This window comes from Calcarisporiella thermophila, assembly GCF_041956535.1.
Source record: "Calcarisporiella thermophila strain CBS 279.70 unplaced genomic scaffold VTP21scaffold_19, whole genome shotgun sequence".
Taxonomy (NCBI): Eukaryota; Fungi; Calcarisporiellomycota; class Calcarisporiellomycetes; order Calcarisporiellales; family Calcarisporiellaceae; genus Calcarisporiella; species Calcarisporiella thermophila.
Window position 1 is genome coordinate 250,484 of NW_027192209.1, and position 25,307 is coordinate 275,790.

General features: G+C 48.1%; 12 protein-coding genes across 12 annotated transcripts; 7 read left to right on the plus strand and 5 right to left on the minus strand.

Annotated features, from left to right (window-relative positions):
- Positions 1-17: 17 nt before the first annotated feature.
- Positions 18-2,029, minus strand: VTP21DRAFT_3900 (uncharacterized protein; the record flags this gene model as incomplete). Its single annotated transcript, XM_069394252.1, has 7 exons — positions 18-481; positions 585-908; positions 994-1,114; positions 1,179-1,255; positions 1,326-1,415; positions 1,476-1,586; positions 1,651-2,029. 7 exons carry the CDS (start codon positions 2,027-2,029, stop codon positions 18-20), a joined length of 1,566 nt encoding a protein of 521 aa, XP_069248779.1.
- Positions 2,030-2,257: 228 nt separating this feature from the next.
- VTP21DRAFT_3901 (uncharacterized protein) lies at positions 2,258-4,165 on the plus strand (the record flags this gene model as incomplete). The annotated part of the gene is made up of 8 exons (XM_069394253.1): positions 2,258-2,410; positions 2,473-2,657; positions 2,715-2,877; positions 2,955-3,155; positions 3,231-3,389; positions 3,464-3,725; positions 3,795-3,847; positions 3,920-4,165. 8 exons carry the CDS (start codon positions 2,258-2,260, stop codon positions 4,163-4,165), a joined length of 1,422 nt encoding a protein of 473 aa, XP_069248780.1.
- A 544-nt stretch (positions 4,166-4,709) lies between these two features.
- On the plus strand, positions 4,710-5,718 carry VTP21DRAFT_3902 (uncharacterized protein; the record flags this gene model as incomplete). The annotated part of the gene is made up of 7 exons (XM_069394254.1): positions 4,710-4,820; positions 4,894-4,975; positions 5,051-5,135; positions 5,201-5,308; positions 5,384-5,442; positions 5,511-5,597; positions 5,663-5,718. 7 exons carry the CDS (start codon positions 4,710-4,712, stop codon positions 5,716-5,718), a joined length of 588 nt encoding a protein of 195 aa, XP_069248781.1.
- Positions 5,719-6,961: 1,243 nt separating this feature from the next.
- On the plus strand, positions 6,962-7,635 carry VTP21DRAFT_3903 (uncharacterized protein; the record flags this gene model as incomplete). Its single annotated transcript, XM_069394255.1, has 2 exons — positions 6,962-6,967; positions 7,087-7,635. The coding sequence occupies 2 exons, from the start codon at positions 6,962-6,964 to the stop codon at positions 7,633-7,635; spliced, it is 555 nt and encodes a 184-aa protein (XP_069248782.1).
- A 643-nt stretch (positions 7,636-8,278) lies between these two features.
- VTP21DRAFT_3904 (60S ribosomal protein uL16) lies at positions 8,279-9,130 on the minus strand (the record flags this gene model as incomplete). Its single annotated transcript, XM_069394256.1, has 4 exons — positions 8,279-8,468; positions 8,549-8,680; positions 8,747-8,993; positions 9,049-9,130. The coding sequence occupies 4 exons, from the start codon at positions 9,128-9,130 to the stop codon at positions 8,279-8,281; spliced, it is 651 nt and encodes a 216-aa protein (XP_069248783.1).
- A 424-nt stretch (positions 9,131-9,554) lies between these two features.
- Positions 9,555-10,933, plus strand: VTP21DRAFT_3905 (uncharacterized protein; the record flags this gene model as incomplete). The annotated part of the gene is made up of 7 exons (XM_069394257.1): positions 9,555-9,702; positions 9,771-9,848; positions 9,923-10,181; positions 10,255-10,348; positions 10,412-10,628; positions 10,692-10,780; positions 10,844-10,933. 7 exons carry the CDS (start codon positions 9,555-9,557, stop codon positions 10,931-10,933), a joined length of 975 nt encoding a protein of 324 aa, XP_069248784.1.
- Positions 10,934-11,110: 177 nt separating this feature from the next.
- Positions 11,111-11,930, minus strand: VTP21DRAFT_3906 (uncharacterized protein; the record flags this gene model as incomplete). Its single annotated transcript, XM_069394258.1, has 3 exons — positions 11,111-11,601; positions 11,664-11,777; positions 11,852-11,930. The coding sequence occupies 3 exons, from the start codon at positions 11,928-11,930 to the stop codon at positions 11,111-11,113; spliced, it is 684 nt and encodes a 227-aa protein (XP_069248785.1).
- Positions 11,931-12,264: 334 nt separating this feature from the next.
- On the plus strand, positions 12,265-13,492 carry VTP21DRAFT_3907 (uncharacterized protein; the record flags this gene model as incomplete). The annotated part of the gene is made up of 2 exons (XM_069394259.1): positions 12,265-12,702; positions 12,764-13,492. The coding sequence occupies 2 exons, from the start codon at positions 12,265-12,267 to the stop codon at positions 13,490-13,492; spliced, it is 1,167 nt and encodes a 388-aa protein (XP_069248786.1).
- A 442-nt stretch (positions 13,493-13,934) lies between these two features.
- VTP21DRAFT_3908 (uncharacterized protein) lies at positions 13,935-16,416 on the minus strand (the record flags this gene model as incomplete). Its single annotated transcript, XM_069394260.1, has 7 exons — positions 13,935-14,979; positions 15,049-15,243; positions 15,309-15,416; positions 15,524-15,677; positions 15,746-15,769; positions 15,870-16,142; positions 16,212-16,416. 7 exons carry the CDS (start codon positions 16,414-16,416, stop codon positions 13,935-13,937), a joined length of 2,004 nt encoding a protein of 667 aa, XP_069248787.1.
- A 901-nt stretch (positions 16,417-17,317) lies between these two features.
- On the plus strand, positions 17,318-19,837 carry VTP21DRAFT_3909 (uncharacterized protein; the record flags this gene model as incomplete). Its single annotated transcript, XM_069394261.1, has 3 exons — positions 17,318-17,424; positions 17,486-17,684; positions 17,750-19,837. 3 exons carry the CDS (start codon positions 17,318-17,320, stop codon positions 19,835-19,837), a joined length of 2,394 nt encoding a protein of 797 aa, XP_069248788.1.
- A 338-nt stretch (positions 19,838-20,175) lies between these two features.
- On the minus strand, positions 20,176-22,008 carry VTP21DRAFT_3910 (uncharacterized protein; the record flags this gene model as incomplete). The annotated part of the gene is made up of 7 exons (XM_069394263.1): positions 20,176-20,906; positions 20,980-21,154; positions 21,225-21,349; positions 21,414-21,534; positions 21,609-21,664; positions 21,734-21,751; positions 21,831-22,008. 7 exons carry the CDS (start codon positions 22,006-22,008, stop codon positions 20,176-20,178), a joined length of 1,404 nt encoding a protein of 467 aa, XP_069248789.1.
- A 536-nt stretch (positions 22,009-22,544) lies between these two features.
- Positions 22,545-25,056, plus strand: VTP21DRAFT_3911 (uncharacterized protein; the record flags this gene model as incomplete). Its single annotated transcript, XM_069394264.1, has 7 exons — positions 22,545-22,889; positions 22,973-23,256; positions 23,323-23,403; positions 23,464-23,530; positions 23,593-24,183; positions 24,260-24,388; positions 24,484-25,056. The coding sequence occupies 7 exons, from the start codon at positions 22,545-22,547 to the stop codon at positions 25,054-25,056; spliced, it is 2,070 nt and encodes a 689-aa protein (XP_069248790.1).
- Positions 25,057-25,307: the final 251 nt, after the last annotated feature.

A 25,307-nucleotide genomic window follows, 5' to 3' on the forward strand; every position in this document is an offset into this window, starting at 1 on the left:
TTAGCGCCCTTCTAACTTCAACTCTCCTTCCCTTCTTCCTCCTTCTCCTCCTCCCCCTCCTCCTCCACAAATCCCCATGGGCGCTCGTTGCTCCCGGCCCTCAGAAGTGCCGCATCCTCCCTGCTGCACCGCCAGACTCTAACGGTTGCGTCGTCGGAGCACGAGGCCAGCAGCCCAATGTCCCGCTTGCACCAGTCCACGCTCGTCACCTCGCCTTTGTGCCCCCTGAAGGCCATTGCGCCCCGTTCTGGCCTCTCTACCTCCCAGCAGTACATGTGGTCGCCCGCAGACCCACTGGCAATGAACTGGCCATCCGGCGAGACGGTGCATCGAATAAAGAAGCTTTTGCACCGATAATCAGGAGCGGTGAAGCGGCGGAGTGGCGCACCCAGGAAATGTGCATTATACTGGTAGACGTGGTTGTCAAGGCTGGATGCAAAAATATGCGAGCCACTTGGGTCGAGCGTCATCCACGTTAAACCTATCAAAGAATGCAGGAAGCAACGAAAAAAAAAAACATTCCAACACGTTCTCAATAGAGCTCGAGATTGAAAAGAAAGAAGAGCCGGGAAATGACCACCCACCTCTCGGCCGTTTCGATTCCACGCTTTCCGAGCACGCAATCGGGGATGGGAAAGCTCGGAAGCTAGACCGCAGATCCCAGTACTTGATGCGCCCGTCAGACCCACCCGCCGTCGCTACCACGTTGTCCCTGTGCTTGACAAACGTCAGGGCCGTCACGCTGCGCTCGCTCATGGCGGTTTGTGCGATAGTCGCCGTGCGCCGCCTTTTAGACGAGGGCGTGATAGAGAACGCATGGGCATCGTTGATCTCGAAAATGGGTATCGTGGGGGTGCGAATATCCCACACGAGCACAAGGCCATCACGGGACCCGCTGGCCACGATATCTGTGCGTATAAAAAGCAAGAATAACCAAAAGAAGACATCCATTTAGTATGAGGTTGTGGTTGAACCATCCCATGGGGTTCCTACTTGGATTGGAGGGATCCCAGTTAACGCACTTGACGCTACATCTATTTCCGCGGAATTTGTAGAGCTCCCGCCGCGTTTCCACATCCCACACTCGCACCGTTTGGTCGCCGCTTGCTGTCGCCTGCAGAGAGGTTCAATGTAGTCTCACGGCTTCAGTCAAATAGAGAATACAAGAGATAACCCACCAGATATCGGTCGTCAGGACTCCATTGCACATCAAAGATCGCATTGTCATGTGCCGCCAGTTCGCTTCTCGGCGTTCCTGCAACGTAGAGTTTAATCTTATCTCTTCCTGATACCATCCATCTTTTTCATGGCTTTGCCTCACTTACTCCACTCGATCGTCTGATCATATTTCGTGTCAATGAAGTACATCTTCCCCTCTTCGCTTGCAATGACAAGACTTTTCCCACTATTTACATCTAAATCACTCATCAGTTAGGCTATGGCCCTCCCCAGAGCCAAATAAAAGGAGCACTTACGATTACTAAATACACATTGAAAGGGCGGTATACTGTTCTGGAACTCATCGGTGATGGGATATGAATCGTGCTCGGTACTAATAAAGTCCCTGATTAAAAATCGTTTCGATACTATAAAAAAAAACGTAGCCGTTGAGGAGAGGCGTGTCAACAGGAGAAGGGAGATCGTAGAAACCTTTCAGTTGCCTATATGCGGTTTCCCGCGCCATGCATCCCACAGACGGGGGTAGAGCTGTTCTTAATGAAAAGCCCTTTTTGATCTTTCTCGGGAATAACGGTCGTGTCACCTTTCCATGCTCCTCATTATTTTCCGCCTTCGTTTCCCGTGATCTTTTTCTATGCACTAGAGCGGGGTCATTGGGGGGGATGTTGATGTGCGTGGCAGAAATGTCAGCAAAGGGCGTACGTGCCTCGAAGAGGGGAGCGGAAGTAGGCGCGGAGGCGGCGAGTGGCCGTTTGGCCTGGTCACCCCAGAACATGAAGAGTTTACATGTTCCGGGCGGAGGCTGGGTGGATTTCTTTCTTATGGTGAGCCGTGTTCGTTGCCTCGGCATAATTATACAAACAATAAGCTACTGCCCTTGGGAAGCAACGCTCAGAAATGATGAATTAAGAACAAGGCAATGTTGGGTCGTGTTTTTAAACTTTTTTTTGCAAAAATTCAACACGGCCTAAAAAAAATCGCGAAATTAACCACCCTCGACAGAAAATAATTTACGCGTATTAGGGAAGCCTGAAGCGTGTCAAGAATACGCACCCAAGGCCCATTAGAATTATTCACCATGGATATCCAGAATAGTAATGTCATATTCACCAAATCCATCGACATCTTTCTTAGCCCATCCGGCGCGCCTGATTTCGATCGCACCCCGCTCCACCGCCCTCTGCAACGCGTTACATTCGAAGCTAGCAAGAATCATACTCCGCGAGGAACAGTAGGCTTGCACCATGTCTCTTTTTGCCTCAATGGCACTCAATAACAAGGACTTGTAAACAGTTGCTAGAGCTCAAACTCTTTGATGAGGACGATCCATTTTTCATGTATCAGGTTGAGCTGTCAGAAGAGAGCTTTCGCTCCCTTAAACGGGAGCAACACCTTGTCGCTGACTTCCAACACTTCCCACATGAACTGGCCGACTTGCTGGACGAATGCGTTCGCAACGAACATGCTGATCCTCCCAGGTAAACCACTAGGCATCTCTTTTTTTGGGTCGTCCATGGAATTTACTCTTGGTGTAGATTTTCAATCCAGATGTGCTCTGACGGATTATCGCCTCACTCGACTCTCAGCATCACCGAATTCAATAGGTTCAAGCACATCACCCACCTAACCCTTGGCATGACGCGTCCGGAACACAGAATCATAAAGCAGAACTATATGCGGACCCTGAACGCCCTACGAGTATGGGATCCCTTTCCGTAGTCGCATCTTTAGGGAGGAATGCATGCTAAGCCCATCTTTGACTATCTTGGTTTTAGGTAGAAATTCAAACTCTAAGGTCCCAGGTGGATTCTTCCACTTCCGGCTATCGTGCTCGTCTCAATGCGGTCGAGGGGCTGAACAGCACCCTCTCTACAGAAATCGAGCGCGTGAAACGCGTCGCGAACGAGGAGCAGGCTCAATTGAAGTTGAAATTCGAGGCAGAGCGACGAGACATGGTAGACCATTACGAGCAGCAGGTAGCGTGGTAGCGGATTCAAGCGCGAGTCCGAGTTCAATTAACATAGTTTGTCTTTTTTTTCGAGAGAGAATAGGTCAAAAAATTGTCGGAATTGAATGAAGATTTACGAAAAGAACGCGACCTGTTGTGGACCAAGGTCTCGACCGTGGACCAAGCGCAGCAGCAACGAATCGTGGATCAAACTAGGGGGTTGGAGGAGCAGCTTTTACAAGCAAAGAGTGAAGTCCAAAAAGTAAGCTAGATCCCATCTCATCCCCGTCTCCCCAGCAATATCATAAAACCACACTGATGAAACTCTATCTCTAGGGGAATGAAATTATCCGAAAGCTCCAAGAGGAGCTTCGTTCGACCCATTCCAAGATGAAGATGAAAAACAAAGTCACTCTGCAGCAAGAGAAGCTCCTCGACGAAAAGACGGAGCTCATTGTACAGTTGCAGCAAGAAGTCGCACTTTTGCGAGAGAATTTGGGACGAGAGCGCGAAGGACGAAGTGGTGGAGGGCGTCGGGTCGAGGATCTGGAACGGCAACTGGAGGAGAAACGAAAGATCATGGATGATAATGCGCGAGGTAGGTTGCTCCTCCGGTTTGAATGAGGGCATAACCCCCTTGAACCAGCTAACTGTATACTTGCAACAGTGATAGAGTGGCTCCATAAACAGCTTAACGAGGCAACTGCAACGAACCCAAAGGTAATCACCCTAAATATACCCCCTCTCATCTCCCTTTTCTGCCGTTGTTGACGACCTCTTCTTTCTTTCAAGTTACCTGCTCTGGAATCCGCCCTCAAGCGCTCCACGCTCGGTCCCCTTACCAACCTCCCCTCCGCTACCACGCGATCAGCGGCCCCTCGTCGTGTCGTCTCGCAGCCGCTATCGATCCCCACGACAAATAATAACAACGCCTCCTTATACCCAGAAGCCAGTCCTCCGAAGCCCTTTGCTCTGCCCGTGTTGCGGGACGTCGGGAGATTAGGCAGTGGGCAGCCGGGCTTGTCGCGAGGAAAATGAGACCACTAGGGGACGGCCCCCTTTGGGGTTATGGAATTCATTCCTGTCTTGTTATCCTTTCCTTGTGCATCGTTTCTGCTCACCGGTGTGCCTCCCTTGGCGGGCATTTGTTGTGTGGTTAGTAGATGTAACCTATCCATGATGAATTCCTGGCTACAGACCTCTTTTTCATATGATCTTCGGAATCGCACACAAGTGTAAAAGCAAAGTAGAAGCGGGCCCAATGCGAACCCTCCTTCTCTGATGCGCGTCTGCCTTGTGGGGGAACGCTCAGCAGCAAAGCCAAGGAGAGGCCGACTTGGCCTGTGCCCGGTGGGGCCGTTTTCCCTTTGGCCCCCCCTTTGCTTGCCCTTGCCATTAAGATTTGAGCTTTCTTTACCGGGAATTAGTCCTGTCGCACGAAATAAATTGCGCGCAACAGTTGCAGAGGGCAGAGCTGAACACGAAAACAATAAAAAATAGAGATGGCTTTGATTTCCTTCGACATCCCCCTTCTTCTTCTCTCTTCTTTCCTCTCCTTCCCTCCCCATTCTTTCGCCGCAAGATGAGCCCCCTGGAGTGGAAAAGGCGCCCAGACAGTGGCCATTTTCAGCTCGTTCCCTCACGTCCGCCCTCCTCCACGGGCTTGCCGGTCTTCCTTCATGTCTATAGTCTAGTAAGTGCCAATCCCAGACATTGTGTTCATCGAGGCAATCCGCAAATAACAAGGCTCTGCATTCGAATGCTAGTTGCCACCAAGTGCCCTCTCGTTGATGGTGAGCTCGCTGGGGGTCGGGGTGTATCACACCGGAGTCGAAATTAGGGGAAAAGGTAAAATGCGGATTCTTTTTTTTTGCCCATGGCAAATCGCACTCTGGATCCCGATCCACTTACGCCCATGTATAGAGTATTGCTTCGGTGCGCACCCGTACAATTTTAGTGGCATTTTCTCGGTCAAGCCCAAGATTGGACCAAAGGGGGTTCGATACAAGTAAGTGTCTTGGAATGGCGATGCTTTATTAATGCTGAATTCCGGATCCCAATCTTGTAATGCAGAAAATCCATCCTGATGGGATATTGCCAGCTGAACGATACTGAAATCAACAGGGTTCTACACCGGTTGGCGCAGAGCTTCACCGGCATGTCGTATCATTTGCTTGAGCGGTATTGAATTTATTTGTTTGGATTGCTCCTCTCTGAATTGCTCCAACCATCCTCTACCCTCCCGCCACTCTATAGGAATTGTAACCACTTTAGTTCGGATCTGTGCGAGCAGCTAGTTGGCGTGGCCATCCCAGGTAGGTTCCTTCCTCTTTCTCTTGCTGGATAGCACGGGTCGGAATCGCTGACGGAATTCAATGCTTAGACTGGGTGAATAGAGCTGCTCGTGTGGCCTCTTGCTTTCCATTCCTTATACCTGCAGAGTTTATCAATCCTCCCGTGTTTGAACAAGGTGAGTGGCCTATAGTACGAGAGTAAGCTTTGGGAGGGCAGTTTTGTTGATGACCTCTTTTGCAGAGAATATGGTCACGAGCGAAAAGCGCAAGTCCTGGAGAAGATCCTGGGTACGATAAACCTTACACATCAACCATTATATCCTTGCAATCCAATACCTCTTCTGAATAACCCCAACGCATCCCTCCTTCTATATCCTGTATACTATCCTAATTATTATTTTAACGGTCCCATATTCTGCATAGTATTTTAATGTAGTATTTTTTTTTCTTAAAGACACACTGCTCTTAATCCCCTATTTCTCTTTCTCTCCTTTTAATCACGAGACTGTAAAGTAAGAAAATAATAAACTTTGCCTGAGTAGATCCGGCCTCCTTCATCTTCCATCTCCTTCCTATCAGCAGCACGCAAGCGTAGGCTCTGCATCAGTGTAGTGCTGTAAACAGCCGTGTCCCGATTTTTCCAACCGGAGTTCTATGCCCAAATTTTGTGATTATTACATCCATTTCGCAAGGGATCACAGGGGAGAGTGGGAGTTGGGAAAAGAGTCCCCTAAAAGGTTTCATCCCATTTGACGGCCAAAATGATGAGCCAGTACACGTGTGTATAGGCCAGAGGTGGGACAAGTCAAGGTAGGTTCTCGACAGGCCTGATTTCATATTGACTGGCTTAATTCGATGCCACGAAGGACGAGGATGCGAACAGATTCAAGTCAGCTTTATTAAGGGTGAGGGGAGATGGTCGATATCCGGTTAGCTTGGGCGGTCATTCTGAAAAAGAAGAAAGGGTGGCGTTGTGTAGGTGTAACTGTATGTGCAAGTGTAAGTAGGGGATTCAAGATTGAGGTATGCATAGGCGTAGAGCCGTAATTCTAGACTCTGATAAAGCGTAGTTCTGGGCCATCAAGCCTCTGCATTCTTCGCCCAGTTTTTGGATCCTCTGATACGGCTCTCTCCCCCTTTCCTCCATTTGCGCATTTATCAGCAATTTGGTGGCAAATGACCGTGGGAGATTTCGAGGCAATCTATAATATAGATTATATTATAATCTGCACCTCGGTCTCAAATGGCCCAGGAGGGTGGTATTTGGCCACGACCAGAGGAGACCAAGGCCGATCGGCCGTAAGAGTGGGCGACTACGTTTCTTTTCCGGTTTTCGTATGCGTAGTAACGCTTGTGAAAACAAAAGGGTACGACGTCATGAACATAGCCCATTCTTAACACTCGGTGATTTTGGGAGGGGATGAGGTGGCGATAAGTGGTGGTACAGAGCACGGGGAGGGTGAGAAAAAATTATTCGAGGGGTATGGATTTCTTATTTCCCTCTTAACCTCTGAATAGGAAGCAATACTAATAATATACTATGGAGGTAATTGTCTGGAGAATTTCGGAGAATGATCCCGCCCATGAACGGCGTTATACCTCGGGATATTCGCTCCCTTTCATGCTTGTTAATTGAACTCCATCTCACCTCTCTCATTGCTCTAGTCTATCCCTATAATCACCAAAATACCGCCCATTGCAACCAAGCTCTTTGAGGCGAAAAAAGAAGAAAAATCTCACGTAAATGATGAATGCGGACTTTCCCCACTAGAGGGGATGACGGTGAGATTAACCTCTACATCATCTTGGTTTTTCATTAGGTTTGCCGAGATTGGCCAACGGTTAGGGCGAGACGAAGTCTGGGTCGCTGCTGTCTTTTATGGCCAGGCCAAGCCTACCCCGCATGATGTGCAGCGCCTTGCCTCCATCCTCGATATGCCCCAGGCCTATATATGGGAGGACTATGGCCGACATTACTTCCCAGATCGGGGCGGCCTCATTTCGCAACCTCCATCGGATCCACTCCTCTATCGATACCATGAGCTCTTACAGATATATGGCTATCCCATGAAGGCTTGTATCCACGAAAAGATGGGCGATGGTGTGCCCAGCACCTCCGAAAGTATGGTAAAGGTAGAGCGTGTCGATAATGCAGGTGATATGCGAGTTCGTGTCACGCTCGAGAGTCGCTGGGTTCCTTACAATGCATGGTGAGCGAAAACACAGGCCATTCTGACGAAAGACAACACGCTCTACTGATCAAGTAGCGCGATCCCGACCCTATTTATCCCTACCCTGCCCAGGCCGCCTTTTTCTTTCTTATGACAATTCTTGTATACTTGCTTTTATTTGACACGGAGTGACGGAACAATTATGTGAACGGTGGACGATTTTTTTTTATTATTTCGCTCTTCTCTGTTATACGAGAAAATAAAATAGCGCGGAATTGGATAGGGACATAAAAAGGATATTCATTCTATTGTCGGAACGTTCTTTTGGGTTAAACGCCAAATCGACCACCGCTAATTCATGCAATGCTACACTTAATTTATCTCCTGATAAAAGACTTGCATTCATGCGTCCTTGATGGGATAGCTTGTGGTGGGTCATGCTATAAGCCCCCACCCCCACCTTCGATCGGCCTTGGCCTTTCAGGTTCGGGGATATAATCCAGAAAACCATGAAGTGAGCGGTGGCTTTCATATCCATTTCTCTGTCCTGAAGTGGGTTGGCTGTATTATGTTTGGTCCAAACAACGTGTCGACCAAGAGGAATGATCAAATCACTTTGAGGTTTTTTAAAATATATATATATATGTATTCTGCATCCACATTGTAACAAAAAGTAGAAATATCATTTAAGCACGAGCAGCAGCCTCGAAGTAGGCCTGGAGAGTGCCGTGGGGGCGCAAGAACTTGACGTGGGCACCATCGAGGAGGACGCGACCCTGTTGGCGAGCCTCAACGTATTCCTCGCGGGAGAGCTTGGTGAAGCCCCACTTCTTGGAGATGATGATCTTCTGGCGACCAGGGAACTTGTACTTGGAGCTAAAAAGGAAAATGGTCATCGCGAGAAGGATTAGCGTGATCCCCCAGTAGCAGGACGAGAGGTTCTTGTGTATACATACCGGCGAAGGGCCTCAATGACGACGGCCTTGTTCTGATCCTTGGAGCGGATCGAGAAGATGATCTGGCCGATGTTCACACGGGCCACAGTGCCGTTGGGCTTACCGAAAGCACCGCGCATACCGGTCTGCAATCTGAGAAAATCACAAGAGCATGAATATCCATCCCATCGATCCGGTATAAAAAAGTGCGAATGTTACCTATCAGCACCAGCGCACGACAACATCTTGTTGATGCGGATGACGTGGAAGGGGTGGACACGCACGCGCATGTGGAACGAGTCCTTACCGGCCATCTTAGTGATGTACTTGTTGGCGCAAATACGTCCAGCTTCGAGGGCCTCAGAGGAAAGCTGCTGGTACTCATCCGAGACAAGGTGCACGCACAGCGGGAAGTCATCAACGGATGCCTTCTTGCGGCCGAGATCGTAGATCCTGATCTTGGGGTCTACCAGGGAGGGGTTAGTGAGAGGGAAGAGTCAGAGGGCAGCATCCGACATTACCAGGGACACCACGGCAGAACCGCGACTTGGGGTACGGCTTGTTCTTGCAGTAGCGGTAGCAACGAGCAGGACGACGACCCATTTTGCAAAATCCCTAAGTTATTGACAGTTTGGATCAGCATTTGAATTTTTCCCAACACAAAGGCTGCAAATATCTGTAATAGCCATCCACGCTCATCCATCCGTCTCCATCTCTAATCCATCCACCCATATCCCTTTATTGCCCAACGTTGTAATCCATCCAACACTCACCTAAAGCTGTTACGTGATGGGAAGAGAGGAAGAACTTCCAAATCTCTGTGGGTCCTTCGAATAAGTGAGGGGATTGGTGGCGCAGCAATTATTGAATGGAAACGCGTATTTTTTTTATTCATAAATTTAGCGGATATTAGATCTCTTCGATCTAGCTCGTGTACCTGAGTCCTATGTGTGTTGAGTTCCCATTTTAGATCTCCATTCCATTTTTCGTTTGCGATCTACATCTTTTCTACCATCCCCCGCCTGTAATGGAAAAGGACCACAATCCACGTGATCTCAATCGCACGCAGCATTTGCTTCAGCTTGCTAACCGTGAAGGCTATGATCCGGATCAGGACCACCAAGAAAAGCGCTGGTTGAGGCGAGAATACCGTGAACTCTACACCCAGACCGAAGGTACTGAAAATTTTCCCCGAGATAAAATGTTATTACGCAGATGAGAGCTGATAATATATACTCTGTAGATAACAAACACACCATTGTTAATAATTCCGATGGATTGATTGATATCCTGGGGCGTGCCAATGAGCTCTATCGGAAGGGTATAAGAAGCTCTTTCATTCCGCTGCTTTTGGATGGGCTGATGCTAATATTGTACATGGCTGATTGTGTATAGTTAAAAATACGCACGAAGCTGCGCTGGACTCTAAAGTGTTGATGCTCTCCAGCCAGCTTGGTCAGCAGCGTGCTCAAAATATCCTCTTTGGTTACGGTCTCTTCCAGCCAGAAACATTCGTTGAGAAACTTATTACGACTATGGGTGGACGGCAGGTGCGTGCACAGAGTGCCCATACGCATCAGCATATCTGCGATTGGAGGACGATCGGATCCATAGCGACCAAATATGTTCAGCGAGCGCCGGCAATGGACTTCATGTACACATCCATCTTTATATATGTTTAGACACAGTAGGTGTCAAGGCCATTAACGTATGTGTATATTGAACAGACTGGGTCCTCTCTCCGTCGAACACAAGGATCGAAAAACAAGCCGAACCGTGCGACAGGAAAAAAACAAGGCCGATCTTGTTAGACCCGAAGAGGTACTTTCTACCTTCTTTATGGTGGTGGTGGACTCTAACTAACTCATAGGTGTGCTCTTTTAGCTGAAAGAGGGAGACATTGAGCGCGTGGAGAATGAAACCACTAGAAATGTAATGTACATTGCACAGCTGCTAGAGCAAGTTTGTCCAATCAATTTCTTCGAATTCATCGTCAATCCCGAGTCCTTTTCTCAGACGATCGAGAATTTATTCTACCTCTCATTTCTAATCCGGGATGCAATGGCCAGTATCGAAGAGGAAAATGGCCAGCTTATTCTATGTGAGTAGTATGAGCCTTCACCCTTCCGAATTTTTTCTCATTTGCCCCTATGATCCACCCTAGGCCGCGTGGAAAAACCTACTGCCGAAGACTACGCATTGGGGTTGGAGAAGAAGCAGTTGATCATGGACTTGGATATGCAGACATGGCGCGTAAGTTAGAAAGGGTTTCGGAGCCTCGGATGCAACGCTAAATCTTGCCCTAATCCCTTATAGGACATGATCGAGGCCTATAATATCACCAAGCCAGTCATTCCCACACGATCCTCCACTGCAGCTAACCTAAGTAGCAAGTGGTATGGATAATCCTAACGGTGGAAATCATATCCCCCAGCGAGTTGAAACTATTGCACTTTTGTTTGATACGACTTCTGTATATATACTATTTATTGCATTTTTTTTTTTTACAGCATGTGCGAATATAATGTTTATTTTTCATTTTAAGAACAGCAATCTATTAATCCAAAATAAAATAAATACAAGTTAACTTGACGACTTCTCCAGATCCCCATCCTGTTCGAGAACTCTGCGCCGTGTTTCCTCGATGGTGGCATCGCATGCGGCTATATCCTCGTTCACCTTGCGTAGTCGTGCCTCCAAATGAGCAATGTACTCCTCGTCAGAAATCTTTCGAAGAGGCGACCAGCTCTCTATCTTCAGCTTGCTTCCTTCTTGCTTGCTCTCGTGCGTCTCATTCCCGCCTGAATGTTCACGGTGGGCGTTTAATATCGCCTCTTGCCGCACATGCCTACCGGTGGTATAGAGAAACTGTACGGCTGTACTTAATGCACCAAACAATATAAAGCCGCCAATTCCAGCTCGGGGTCCCTTCTGTAAAGTGCTAAATAGGGCTCCTGTGGTTGCCCCCGCCATCCCGCTACTAAACAGGTCATCAGCATCGCGTGTCTGGGAATTTTTGAGGCCAAACTGCGGGTTTTTGATGCGTTGATAGGCCAAAAATGTCTCGCGAATACCTATACACAATTCGGTAAGCCAAAAATTCCAGAGAATTTCCAAGAAATCAGGGAGAGTAGACCAAAGAATGTAACGCCAAAGATTCCACAATTTAACCCCGTCATGGTGGCATAAGTAAGCGGGGGCTTATTCTTAAGTATGGCAATGGTGCCTGCAGTGGTTGCTCCAACAAGAGCTTTGAGGGGATGGGAATTATGATTAATTAGAGGAGAGCAGGGCGTGCCGCCAACTAAAAGCCAAAACACCTACCTAGTACTCCTGTCCCCGTGATAATGTTGGTCGTAGCATCTTCGCTCCATTTTAAGTTTTTGGTTGTTGAATTCGACATGATTACAACATTCCGTGCTCTTTGCAAATGATTGTTTTCGGTGGAGGTATGTGGCACAGTAGATTTCGCGTTTCGCGATTTTATATTAAGTTACACGTTATAAAAATCTATTTTCAAAAATTTTACATTTTTCCCCTCCAACTTTAATTATTTCAACACCAAAAGGATCTTGATTCTGGCCATTGTTCCTTTTATTTTATTCTTACCGCGGAGGTTTCTCTCTTCTTTTCGCATTAGCTTTTTCCAGTCAAGCCACTCTTTCCACTCTTACTAGTCCTACTTCCCCAAATGCTGATTCTTTATTAACTTTTCCACACAGTATTGATCTCCAACCATGGTTCACATCATTTTTTTATTCATTATCTTCAACAAATTTAGGCGTGTAATTTCGCCGGTTGTCCGCTCTGTCTTAAGACAGTGTGTCCCTTCGAATTTCCTCGTCTTTTTAATGGCCTTTTCCTTGCTCATACGCTATCAGCACACTCATATTGCTCGAGGTATCACCAACACCAGCTCAGTTTTTATTCGTATTGCTTATGGCACTCTGGAGCTCGTTCGGCGAGAGATATCGGCGGCGCTACCCTTATCACGTGGCGATATGATATGGGAGGATGTCTTGTGGACGGGAATAGAAGGAGTTATGAGAGAACTGGGGAGGGTCTCGCAACTTCTAGGTGATGAGATAGGAGGCGAATCAGAAACTGAAGAATTGGAAAATTCGCTAGGATTTATTTCTAGAGAGCGTGGGCGCACAACCGTGACTAGTCAAAGTGTATGTTGTGGTATACTTTATCTCCTTTCACATATGAACTTACTGGATTATTACATGTTAGAGCGAGCCCGAAGAAGAGGCAGTGTATGATTGTAGATGTCTCCGCCCATGTAGTTGCGTTGGCGCTAGTTTGAACCGAGTTAGTTCGAGCCGTGGTCTTCTCCGTATGCTTGATGGTCGGATGGCGCTGGTCTCCCCACCCTCAGCCGGAAGGCGGCGTTATAACCGACCAAGATCTCGAGTTTCTTTCTCTCCCCTGCCTTCGCTGGATAATAGAAACATCCCGCGCAATATCGCGATGAGGCAAACTAAGGTTGCCAAGACTATTGAAGCTGACCACTGCAATAAGGCGTCTCGGAACGAGCCTGCTCAACAGGCTGTGAATACTATTACGTCTCTACCGCTTCGAATTCACCAGCGATCCATTCCATGGGCTCCAGATGTGCTGGACACAAAGGGAGCTTCCCCTTTCACGAAGGGAGAGAGTGCGGACAAACATGAAGCGAAATATGTTAGCGATTCTCCAACACTTGGCGAGCATAAAGATAACGAGTGTCTGACTGCGGCCAAGATGGATGGGTGGGTCCAAACGAATAAGCTGATCAGCCGTGCTTCAAAAAGACACCGAGTGAGCAATCCAATGAATTGGATGAAGCGGTTACAATTCACGGTCCTCTGGATGTCTTTTGTTGGCACACTGGTCTGCTTTTCCCCTATCATTGCTATATTTAGCCCCTTATTGGTTGTACAAATACCCGTACTCCTAATTGTATATCGGATGGCAAACTAAGTTCTACTATTTCATTCATCCACTCCCTGTGTTATCCAGTTTATATTCCCCACATTTTACAATATCACCCTGTATTTTTTCTGTTTGTACTTTGAATTTTATAACTCCCACGCACACACACACTCACACATACGCATATTTAAACACTTTCTGCCTTCAACTCGGTTTGTTCACGTTTGTTTTCTCAGATAGTTATTTTTTTTTTCGCCTGATTAAACTAAATACACTACGTCTCTCTGATTGATGCTGGTGGCTTGCCTTTAATTGCCATAGAATTTCACGAGTAATAGCTAACGCTTTCAAAGCAAAGGCTCTTTAGCCTGGAAGGGCATCTTTGAAAACTAATAAAACAGTTTTGACAAGTTTATTCTTAACAAGTATTAAGGGAAAGAATGCTGATAAAACCACAAACAGTGTTCATTAACAAACCAAAAATGCTAACTTACTTTTTACGCTTTCCCATTTTGCTCATCAGCTGGCTCAGTCGCTGGTGCACAGAAACTTTGGGCGGTTGCTTTTTGGAAGCGCTCCGATCCTTCGCTCTCCCGCTATTTTTCTTGTCCTCCACTTCCTCCTCTTCTTCATCAGACCCAAATAGATCCTCCCATTCAGCCTTCTTTGCACCCTTGGGTTTTGGCACCTTTGCCCGGGTGGAGGTAGTCTTCGAGCTTTTCCGACCTTCCTCGGCAAAATCACTGTCATCTGACAAGGAGGAGTTTGGCGTGCTCTTCCGTCTCCGCTTTCGTGCAAGTTTATCCCATCGACCACCCTCGCCCTCGGGCTGATAGTCCTCGTCGTCGGAGTCCAATGCTGCAGCCTCTAGCCCCAACACATCCTCATCGTCAAGCGCATCCTCGTTCGTTTTCAATTTTACCACCAGTTTGGATTTTGTTTTCTTCAACTGTTTAGGGGGCGGCCGCTCTAGGTCATCGGCCTCATTCATCTCTTCGCCTCCATCCTTCGTTTCTCCCCTCCCATCCCTCTCCTCCTCTTTGAAAAGCTTAAGCTTCAGTTTAGATTTCAAGGCATTACCGGAGGGAAGTGGATCTGGTAACGAGCTTGCGTCGATATCGGGAAAGTTAGGCAACATGCTCTTGAGTTGTAAAATTAGGTCGCTTGTCAGTTGTGCGGGGTCCTCCAAGTCCGGCGGTATGTTAGCTCGCGCCTTTTTCCGCCCCTCCACGCCCCCTGACACCAACGTCGATACTCTCTCGGCCATGAACCGCGCCAAAGCCACGAGGCCTTCAATCTCCCATATGCACAGTGCATCGGGCATCTCGGCCAAATCGCTTGCATATTTTTGGCCCGCATACCAGCATATTCTCTCGTAAAATGGATACCGGAATTTGGTGGGAACATGCGTGCGCTCTTCAATTCCATATACCGCAAGTTGAGATCCGATGTTGAGGCCGTGTAAAAAGTTTCCGCCAATGACGACAGAATCTTGGGGTGTGCGAACTGCGTGGATCCAACCCGTTGGAATAATCCTAAGGAATGCCATAAAGAAACTCGGAGTCATTCCTTGGCCAATTTTGTTAGGGAATAGAGTATTTTACATGGTGTTGCCAGCCTTTAAGTTTACTGCATAGCACTCTTCCACTTCGTCGGCCAGGAATGTGCTCGACTGATCTGGTGATGAGCTCCACTTCTCATACTTCTTCAGGTTCTTCGGCGTGGGGGGTATAAAGTAGAAGATCTTCTCTCCAGATAGAATGTGATAAAATACGGATGTGCCTCCAAAATCAATGTGGCTAGAGACAAAAGACATTTTCGTTAAGACAATAGAAGTTGTGGCCAATAAAGGGGGAGATAGTACAAATCTGTAAAGGAGTCTTTTACGCTCATCAGACAATAGAGTTGCACCTTAGGATACTCCTTAGGCTTAAGGTGCTTGGGCCACACAGTATCAACCCAGTCTAGCTCTCTAGGATAGATTGAGAAGAAAAGAGCTGTGTCAATCGCAAGTTTCCGTGTATGCGGAGGGGATTCCTCCCCAATCAAGCTGGGTGAATATCTTCTGCAAACCCCTACCTCACTACCCTTGGTCTTAGTATCTGCTCTGCGAGTTTAGTGTCGCTCACTTCCAGGCTGATCACATTCAGAATACGATCGCGTATAGGACTATGAAAATAGGCCGCCCACCGGTAGAGCGTCCATCCAGTCACGCCTGATTGAGTTGCAACGTCTGATCGAGGAGAGGAAAGAGATTAAAATTGCTGCTATAGTCGTTAAATTAAGGACATTCTATTCTACCCATTATCTCTACAGGAACATCGCCTGGTTTGAAAGCCATCAAGTATAAAATGAGGTGAAAATAGCGAGGTTAGTATTCGCTAATAATGTTAAAAGAAAAAATGGCGTAGATACGACGTAATACCGATTATTTTCGCAATTTCGCGTACGGTCAAGGTACTGGCAGGCATCTTCATATCTAATCCTTCACTATTCTCAAATATAATGGGCTCGCGCATTCCCGATGCACGCGCCCACTCAATTGTAAAATCTTGGCCTTGCATCCGTAAGAACGGGTCTTTAGAAAACCGACGGGATTCCACAAGACGACTCCAGTTAAGGCCCGTTTCACCGGTCGAATTCAGATTCGCATAATTGAGACGCTTATGCTCGCGAGACGATCGTCGCCGTTGTTTATCTATGAGCGCAGGATATGGACATTTAAAAAAACAAAAGCGAATGTGCAGGTAGCGAGAAACAATTTTACATGTGCTTGGACCATGTTTGGAAACGCAATCGGGGCAATGAAATTTTTCAATAAGCTCACATTCTGCTGTGGTTAACGCGAGGCAAGCGGCATGATACCAAGCATCGCAGGCATCGCATTGCACCCAATGATCTACTGCACCGCTCCAGAACATTGGCTCTTCTGGACACAATGGACAGCGATCATTACTCTGAGAAGCACTCATGAGTCATACATAAACGTAGGAGAGTATTTCAATAGGATATAAAGGGGAGAAGTGATAAAATGAAGGAATAATTATAGCGAATATTCCAAATTTTTGGACGGCCACTTTGGAAAAATTTCATAAAACCCGCCACAAGTCACAAGTCAATTAGACTGTGCCACTAAAATAGTATAATATCTACTTTAAGATGATATCCCTTAATGATGGTATAGAGTTTGTATGAACAGATAGGTGGCTGTATGCACACCAAAATAATATCATAAAAAAATAGTGGAGTGAGTAGTTACCAAAGGCATGGGCAAAGGTTCAGATTTGTTTTTATTTTATATATTTAAACTACTTTACTTTCAGATTACATCTCATGGCGAACATCAGATATTCCACTCTCACCTAGCTGCCAAGTAACAAAATATCTTACATGACTAGCAAAAAAGAGCCCAATTTGCTATAAATTCAAATGGTATAGCTATGGATATATGAAGTGACAATAGCTCGCTCAGAGGAAAAAAGAAGAATGTAATGTAAAATTGAAAATATCCACAATACAACGCATTTAATGCCTTTTCCAATTGATCTGTTAATATAGATCAATCGTAGTTATTCCATGCAGGTTATCCAACTATTGCAACCATGGAGGCCAAAGAGAAAATCTAACGTCCGAAGCAATACGCACGAAGGACATCATTGAAATGAAGTCACAGCCATTGAGGTGTCAATTTTCGCCAATTTTATGCTTCCCGAGTTTTCTATATGCTTCTTCGGGCCCTGATGGAAGGTTAGAGAAACATTTCTATAGATAAAAACTGGCAGTCATATTTTTTAGTTTCTTCAGCTTTCTCTTTATTATATATAAATAATCCACCACTGCCCATCCTAACCTCTGCCTATCCCGAAATACATAATGTCGGTAGTTGGAATTGATTTCGGCTCTTTACAATCTGTCATCGCAGTGGCCCGTAACCGCGGCATCGATGTCATTACGAATGAAGTATCGAACCGAGCAACTCCGTAGGTTTTTTTTTGAGTTCTGGATAAGTACTGGGTTTATCTAATTTGCTATCTTTCCTAGGTCATTGGTGTCATTTGGTTCGAAGCAACGTTATCTGGGTGAAGCAGCAAAATCGCAAGAGATCTCCAACTTCAAAAATACCGTCGGCTCCCTCAAACGATTGGCAGGGCGGTCGTTCCAAGACCCTGAAATTCAACAAATAGAGAAGCAGTATATTAATGCCGAGTTAGTGGATGTCAATGGACAAGTTGGAGTCAAGGCATGTCATTAGTTTTCGCTCCCGTAATGTGGAGGTAATGTGCTAACTATATTCTTCTTTCACAGGTCAATTACTTAGAACAGGAGACCATCTTTAGCAGCACACAATTAATTGCCATGTATCTCGGCAAACTACGTGACATTGCCGCTAAGGAACTTAAAATCCCGGTTTCGGATGTGGTTATCTCTGTTCCGGCATGGTTCACTGATGCACAGCGCCGCGCGATTCTCGATGCTTCCGAAATTGCCAATCTCAATGTGCTGCGCCTTATCAATGACACGACGGCTGCTGCATTGGGCTATGGAATCACCAAGACAGATCTACCTGAAGACAAACCACGCAATGTAGTGTTTGTCGACGTGGGGTACTCTGACTATACCGTTACGGTGGTTTCATATCTAAAGGGGCAGTTGACGGTTCTAGCCACCGCATGCGATCGCCATCTCGGTGGCCGCAATTTCGACCAGGTGCTGGTTGACCACTTTGCGGAGGAGTTCAAGCAACGTTACCACATTGATATCAAGTCGAACAATAAGGCCCTCTTCCGCCTGCGTGCCGGATGCGAGAAACTCAAGAAGGTGTTGTCTGCAAATCCTCAGGCCCCATTCAACGTGGAGTCGATCATGAATGACGTGGATGTATCAGCAATGCTGACCCGTGTAGAGTTCGAGACCCTCTCGGCTCATCTCTTGGACCGGGTTGAGGCCCCTCTCCGGGAGGCTCTGCAGGCTGCTGGTTTAGACGTTGCCGATATCCATTCGATAGAGCTTGTGGGTGGGTCGACACGTATCCCTTCGGTAAAGGAAAGAGTGTCGAAGTTCTTTGGAAAGGAAGTGTCCACCACGCTCAACCAGGATGAGGCCATTGCACGTGGCTGCGCGCTCCAGTGTGCTTCTCTATCCCCCGTGTTCAAAGTGCGTGAGTTCCAGGTTCATGACATATCTCTGTACCCCATCAAGTTTACATGGGCGCCCACTCCCGAAGAAGAGGACACGGAGCTGGTCGTCTTCCAGCGAACCAACCCGATCCCCTCCTCCAAGATCCTCACCTTCTACCGCAACCAGCCCTTCGAAATCGAGGCCCAGTATGCCGAGCCCGAGACTCTGCCCACGGGCGTAAACCCGTGGATCGGAAGATTTATGGTGAAGAAGGTGGAGCCCATCAAGGACGGAGAGCTGGCCCAGGTGAAGGTGAAGGCAAGGCTGAACCTTCACGGGGTCGTCTCCATTGAGGGCGCGTATGTTGCTGAGGAGGTGGTCAAGGAGGTCGAGCCCGAGGCTATGGAGACCGACAAAGCGAACGGCGCGGAGCCTCCCAAGGAGGGTGCTGAGGCGGAGAAGCCGGCCGCCAAGAAGGTGAAGAAGATTGTGAAGAAACACGAGCTGCCCGTTGTGAAGGGTACCACCTCGCTCGACTCGTCCTTGGTTGCCGAGCTAAGGGAGAAGGAGGCCCAAATGTGCTCGTCCGATAAGCTCGTGGAGGATACCGAGGAGCGCCGCAACGCGCTGGAGGAATACGTGTACGAGATGCGCGGCAAGCTCGAGATGCAGTACTCGGACTACGTCGATGATGCGACCAAGGATAAGTTCCTGCAGCTGCTGAACGAGATGGAGGAGTGGCTGTACACGGAGGAGGGCGAAGAATCGACCAAATCCGTGTATGTTGGGAAGCTGGAGGAGCTGCTCAAGTACGGACAACCGATCACCGAGCGCTATCGTGAGGCGGAAGCTCGGCCGCATGCGGAGCGTCATCTGCGCGAGACCATTGAGCAATTTGTGAAGAATGCCCTGAGCACGGAGGAGCGCTTTGCCCACATTTCTCCTGAGGAGAAGCAGCAAGTAGTCGATCGATGCGAACGCGCACGCCGGTGGTTGGATGAGATGCTACAGAAGCAGGCCGCTGTTCCGCTCTGCGAAACGCCGGTTGTGTTTGCCCGGGACATCATCAAGGAGAGAGAGGAGCTGGTGCACTTTGCAACTCCCATTCTCACAAAACCAAAGCCGAAGCCCGCACCGGAGCCCACGAAGGCCGACTCGCCAAAACCCGATGCCGCCACTCCTGAACAAGACGCACAAAAGCCGCCCAACGGCACCAGCGAATCGCCCAAGCCAGAAGATACCAAGGGAGATAAACCGGAAATGGACGTGGATTGAAATGCTTAAAAGGCGCTTTTATATTTTTGGGCTAATTAGAAGTGAATTGCACATTTTCAATTTGACGTTCCATGAATATTTGTGTTCTTTTTCTATTTTTATTTTATCAAGTTTTTTTTTGCTCTTTTATAGAATTGTAAATTCATTAAATTTTTTATCATGGGTCCACTTAGTCTTGTTTTCCTATGGGAAGTAGTTGGGTTAATCAACTAACGACACTAGAATGACTTTATAAAACAATGGAATTTCACAACCAAAAAAAAAAATCAAATAATAAAGCCAATATGAAAGGAAGCTATTGTCTTGTTTAAGCGAAAATGTCTATCTAGCACAGAGCATTACAGTGCCAATGCAATCAACCCGGAAAGAACGGCAGCCAAAGCATTGGAGGAATATGCGGATGCTGCTGAAGATTTTTTTGGGGTTTGCGTGGTTTTGCGGGGGGAGCCCTGAGTGGTGGCATTACTACTGCCACTTCCTCCTAGTGGGAGAACTGCCTGGCTTTCCAGAGCGCCGCCGGGCAGGCATTGGTTGGCCATTGGATCCCAAAAGACGGTCTCGCACTCGTCTGAAATTGGGAATCGGTTGGAGGCCACCCGCGGAGGAAGCGGATTCTCGAGCGAGGGAAGTTGCGAAGGACAGCCGTAGCAAGTCCTAAACAGGCCCGTTTGGAAATTGCAGGATTCGAGCACCCCCTCGTCAATCTGTCCGTCGCCATTGTCGTCCAAGCCGTTGCATATCTCTCTGCCGAGCTTCGGCACGTCACAGGCCATGTATTTTTGCGCGCCAAGCTCGCCCTTTGGCACTGGGTTGAGCATCCACTCCAGGAGCTGCTGGTTATTGACCATCCAGACGTCTGGCTGAGCCATTGCCCAGTCAAGGAACTGCGTGAGTGCGTTCATGAATTGGGTGGGATCCCGCGGCCCCATGTTTGGTGTGAGATGAAGGGGATGCACATAGATCCCAAACGGTTGACGGCCACCCGAGTAGTGGCGGTTGAAGTTGTCTTTCAGTAGCTGGAGAAATTGGTCGGGGGGAACTTCAAGATAGGGGTCCATGAGGTGTGGAGCTAGAGGGGCATCCACATTGACACTATCCGTTAGTAGGTTATTCAGCCGTCACACAGGAATGAATCCACCTACGTTTCTGGCCGCCTTCGACAAGATCGTGCATCGGAATCTCCCACAATCCCGGGAACTTTACTTTTCCAGGATCGCAAAACCCTTTCCAACAATCGTTGGCCAGTCCATGGTCGAGCGTGTATGGCCAATAGGCATCATCGGCCTGAGCTGAAGCGGAGCTATCGTACATCATTCCCTATCATGTTTGGGGGCCTTTATCGTTACTAATTTGAGCAGGCTCAGTGCATTTAGTAACGGTACATTACTTGTTTGACAATGCGGCTCAGGGTCTCGATGGAATAGTTGAGGAAGGGGGCGCGGAAGCCTGCGATCCTGGACTTTGGAATGCCGGCAAACGAGTTGAGAATCGATTTGCAAGAGGCAATCTCCTCTTAGTTTGCAAAAAAGAGTTAAATGTCTACCGTGAAAATCGCCTTTCTGCTGCAGCTACTTACGCTCAGAAGGATCCCCAACATGGGTGACGGTATGATCTGCAACCTCGTGGCCAGCGGCGTACCACTGAGTGACCAGCCCCATATCCGTATACTGGATCGAGACGAACCATGTTCCGCGAGCCTGTTGTTAATGAAACAAAGAGGAGTGAGGTGAGCGCTCCGAGTGCGATTTTTGGTTAGAGAACTTGTACCCACCGGGCACCCGTTTGGATTCTTGCGGTTGAGCAGTGTGTATGCGGTCTTCATCAGCCCTGTTCAATGGAAATCGGCCTAGATCAACATGCTCTTGAGCTTGAGTAGCATAGGGCGGCCAGTCTTACCTTGCTGAATGGAATCGTCTGAATGCAGTGACATGCACAATAGAGAGATGTTAGATCGAATTCATTTGTCTTGCTGAATGAAGCGGCAGAAGTTTACCGAATGTAATGGTGAGGAATTGCGGGGCATTCGCCGGCGCAATGCCGTTTGGCGGGTTCGGGGAGGCGCATAGGCATGAGGGAAGCTTGCACTGGTTTGGGTCGCAAGAATAGGCCGATTGCTGAGCGAACGCCAACGTGCAAGCGGCCAGACCGGCCAGAATAGTCAGGTTGTGCATTGGATAGGGTGTCGACGGTCAAATGGAGAGGAGAAGAGAGTTGCTATGACATGGAAAACAGGGTGGCAGCCAGAAATGTCGAAGAATGTGAAATCCTCTATCCAGCCAATCAGGAGGGCATCTCATGGGGAGGGGAACCGTGCTTCAATATATGCGCTCTCTGGCTATTCCAAAAGGTTTGTAAAGATGGACCCATTGCCATTTTCACAAGAGGAATAGGCGGTTGGCATCAGTATGCCTCTTACTCCCGTTTGTCATGGTCGAAACATTGGCTATCCCAAGGACATTATCCAAGGATGAAACCCCATAATTAACATTTCTATAATTTAACTAGTCCATGACGAAATTAAAGTCAGTGCATAAAAATGAACGAAAATCGCTAATTTTACGCGTTTTGGCTCATATTTAACGCGACACCATTTCCCCATGTTGAATACCAACTGATAAGCGGTCGTCGTTGCCATTAGATTTTCTCTTCAGCATCGCATCCCTATTTTTATTTTTTTTTCACTCCCCCCCCCCGACCATTCCATCAAATGGTTTTAAAGAAGAAGCAAAGCCAACTGCGAAAAACAAATGCGGGGAAGCTTGCAGCTAAACTGAGCGACAAGTTGGCCGGGCTCCTGAAGCTCAATGGAAAGTCCAACCATTACGACTCTGGCTCTGACAAAAAATTCGAGCTCTCCCCTCGAGGAATTAGCCCTATCGCGGGCTTTAGACGCACAGCTACTCCGAATACATATATTTCGTCCACGGCGAGCTTTCAAGAGTGGGTGGAGGAGGTAACGGCGGATTTTGGAAATGTGCGACACATTCCACCCAGTAATGGGTCTGACAAGCTGCTGCCCGAGATGGTGGATGCCTCATTTGAAGAGTTGCTGGTAAGCATCCATTAGCAAACATTCGTTTCATTCCGTGGTCAAACTAATCGAAACTACCGCATTTTTTAAAGAAAAAACTACAGCTCCCGGCCCATCTCCACGATACCCTGTGTGCTCTCCCTACGGAAAAGAAGCTGGCTATGATCCGCTCATCCCAGAATACACCGCGATCATCTCTGCCTCAAATGGGTGCATTTTCATCTCTCCCGTTTGTGTCTGCCTCTTCTAGCTCCAATGGGGCGCGCACCTCCATCTATGCGGCCGATCCTTCTGGAATTGTCTTGAAACTTCGTTCCGGGCATGCCCACGAAATGGACATAAAACTACTCCAAGAGCTGAGAGTATTACTTAAGAACGAGGCAGCATGGTAGTTTGTTTGGTTGCTCCTTCTTTTACACCTACCCTCTGAATTTAATACCTATTGCATTACTAGCTGGACGTCCGATTTCTTACGCGTGGGAGGCCTGGACGCCTTAAACATGATGCTCTGGGATATCAAAGTGATGGCAAAACGGTGCGTGGGCTATATTATAACACCGATGACAGGCTAAATATGTGTAACCCTTTTTAATAGCAAACGCGAGGAGGAAAAAGTGCTACAGGAGATCCTTCGTTGCTTTAAAGCTCTGTTAACGCACCAGGTATTCATTGGCCTTTTTGTCTGGAGATAGAATGGCTAACCGTAGTAACCGTCATCATGAAGGATGCCACACGCCGTATTCTCATCAATCCCCACCCTCTAACACTGATGCGCAACCTTCTGTTTGCCACTAAACCCCGGGCGGACACCTTGACGAAGCAGATAATTCTCGAGGTGTTTCTGGCCCTTGCTCGTGTCCATGTTGGTGAATTCAACGGCCACGATCTTCTTTTCAACCTGCTGGCGGACCCCGAAGAAGAGGAGGCCAGTGACGAGGTTCGCAATAAATACGCACGTAAAGAGATGCCGTTTCCCATGGATGCTTCGCTCTCGCCCATGTCTGCCCCCGCCCGAGTTGCGACGACCTCTCGAATATTTAAAGCGTGGATGAGAGAGCTGGACATGTTTGTCGAGCAGCATTTCGAGCCGATCGCATTTCTGGCTCGGGCGCTGAGATATGACTTCAAGAGTGCGGCCGCCAGAGCGTACAAATGCAATGCTCCACAATCGCCTCAGCGCCAAAGGTCGGTGAGGGTGCACAGTAAGCGGAATCCGAGGCGCAAGGCTTCGCGGTCGAACAAGCGCCAGAAACCCGGAGTCTCCCCAGCGGACGATGTGATGCTGATGGTCGACATAGGCGTGGTCGAGTGCTTGGTAAGACGAACGGAGTGACGCTTTCGACCGGTGCTTATACTTCCTTACCTTCCCCCCTACCCCTCCTTCCATGCAGGTGTCACATCTACAGCTTATTAAGTTGATACTTTACTCCCCGCCGCCGGTGATCTGGCAGCAGCAGGGACTCGACACCAAAGCCCTTCAATCCGAAATGCTAGTCTCTGGGCTTGACCGGGTGATCAAGGTGAGTAGCTAGGGCGATCTCGATTTTTTTTCCTCCTCCGCCATCGTTCTACGCATTGTGTTGATATTGGCCATATGATTTCCTTTATTTTGCAGAAACTGGTTTCTTGTCCTCATCCGACCCTTCTTAACTCGTATTTCCCCTACTTGCAAAACATCTTTCCCGAGGCGCCCCTTGGGCGACCCGGTAGCCCTATCTCGGTGATCTCCAGTGGACAACGCGATCCGGGCTTGCTCCTTGCCCTCTCGCCGCCCCCCCGTTACTGTACCTCCTCGACCAACTCTTCGTCTGTATCGACACCCCCCTCCTCGCTCGGAGAGGAGAAGCACAGAATGTGGCTGCGCCATGGTACCATCAAGGTCTGGGACAGTGCTGAATTTGACCAGTGGGAGAGAGACATTTTCTTTGTGGGACAGATGGGCGACCAAGACCTGGGGCAAGCGTTGCGAAGCGCCTCGGAAACGAGGGGCGATCGACCGCCCAAGAGTATAGGTCACAGGGGAGCCAGAGAGGAGATGAAGAGGCAGCGCGAGAAGCACTACTTGCCTGGCTGGGTTCATCATCCCGGTGCTACGCTGCATGCAAGTGAAGGGGCGGGTGAGAATAGCGAATGGGAGGACGAGGAGGAATGGGACCCAAACGGCCAACTCTCCCTAGGAGAGAGCTGAGTGGCCTACCCCCGCAGCAAGCCCCTTTCTTTGTGTACTCTAGCCAGTATTTTTATCATTATTATTTTAAATTTGTATACTTCGTGTCACTCCTTGGCACGAACTATTATATTTTTGAACAAAGTTAGATGTAATTTTCAACTGAAACTACGCTGCCATCTCTGTCATGCTAGGGACCGACGAGGCTCGCTTGTGCATTCTTTTTCTCCACCCATTTTTATTGCTTTCAGGATGGATTGTACGCTAATACG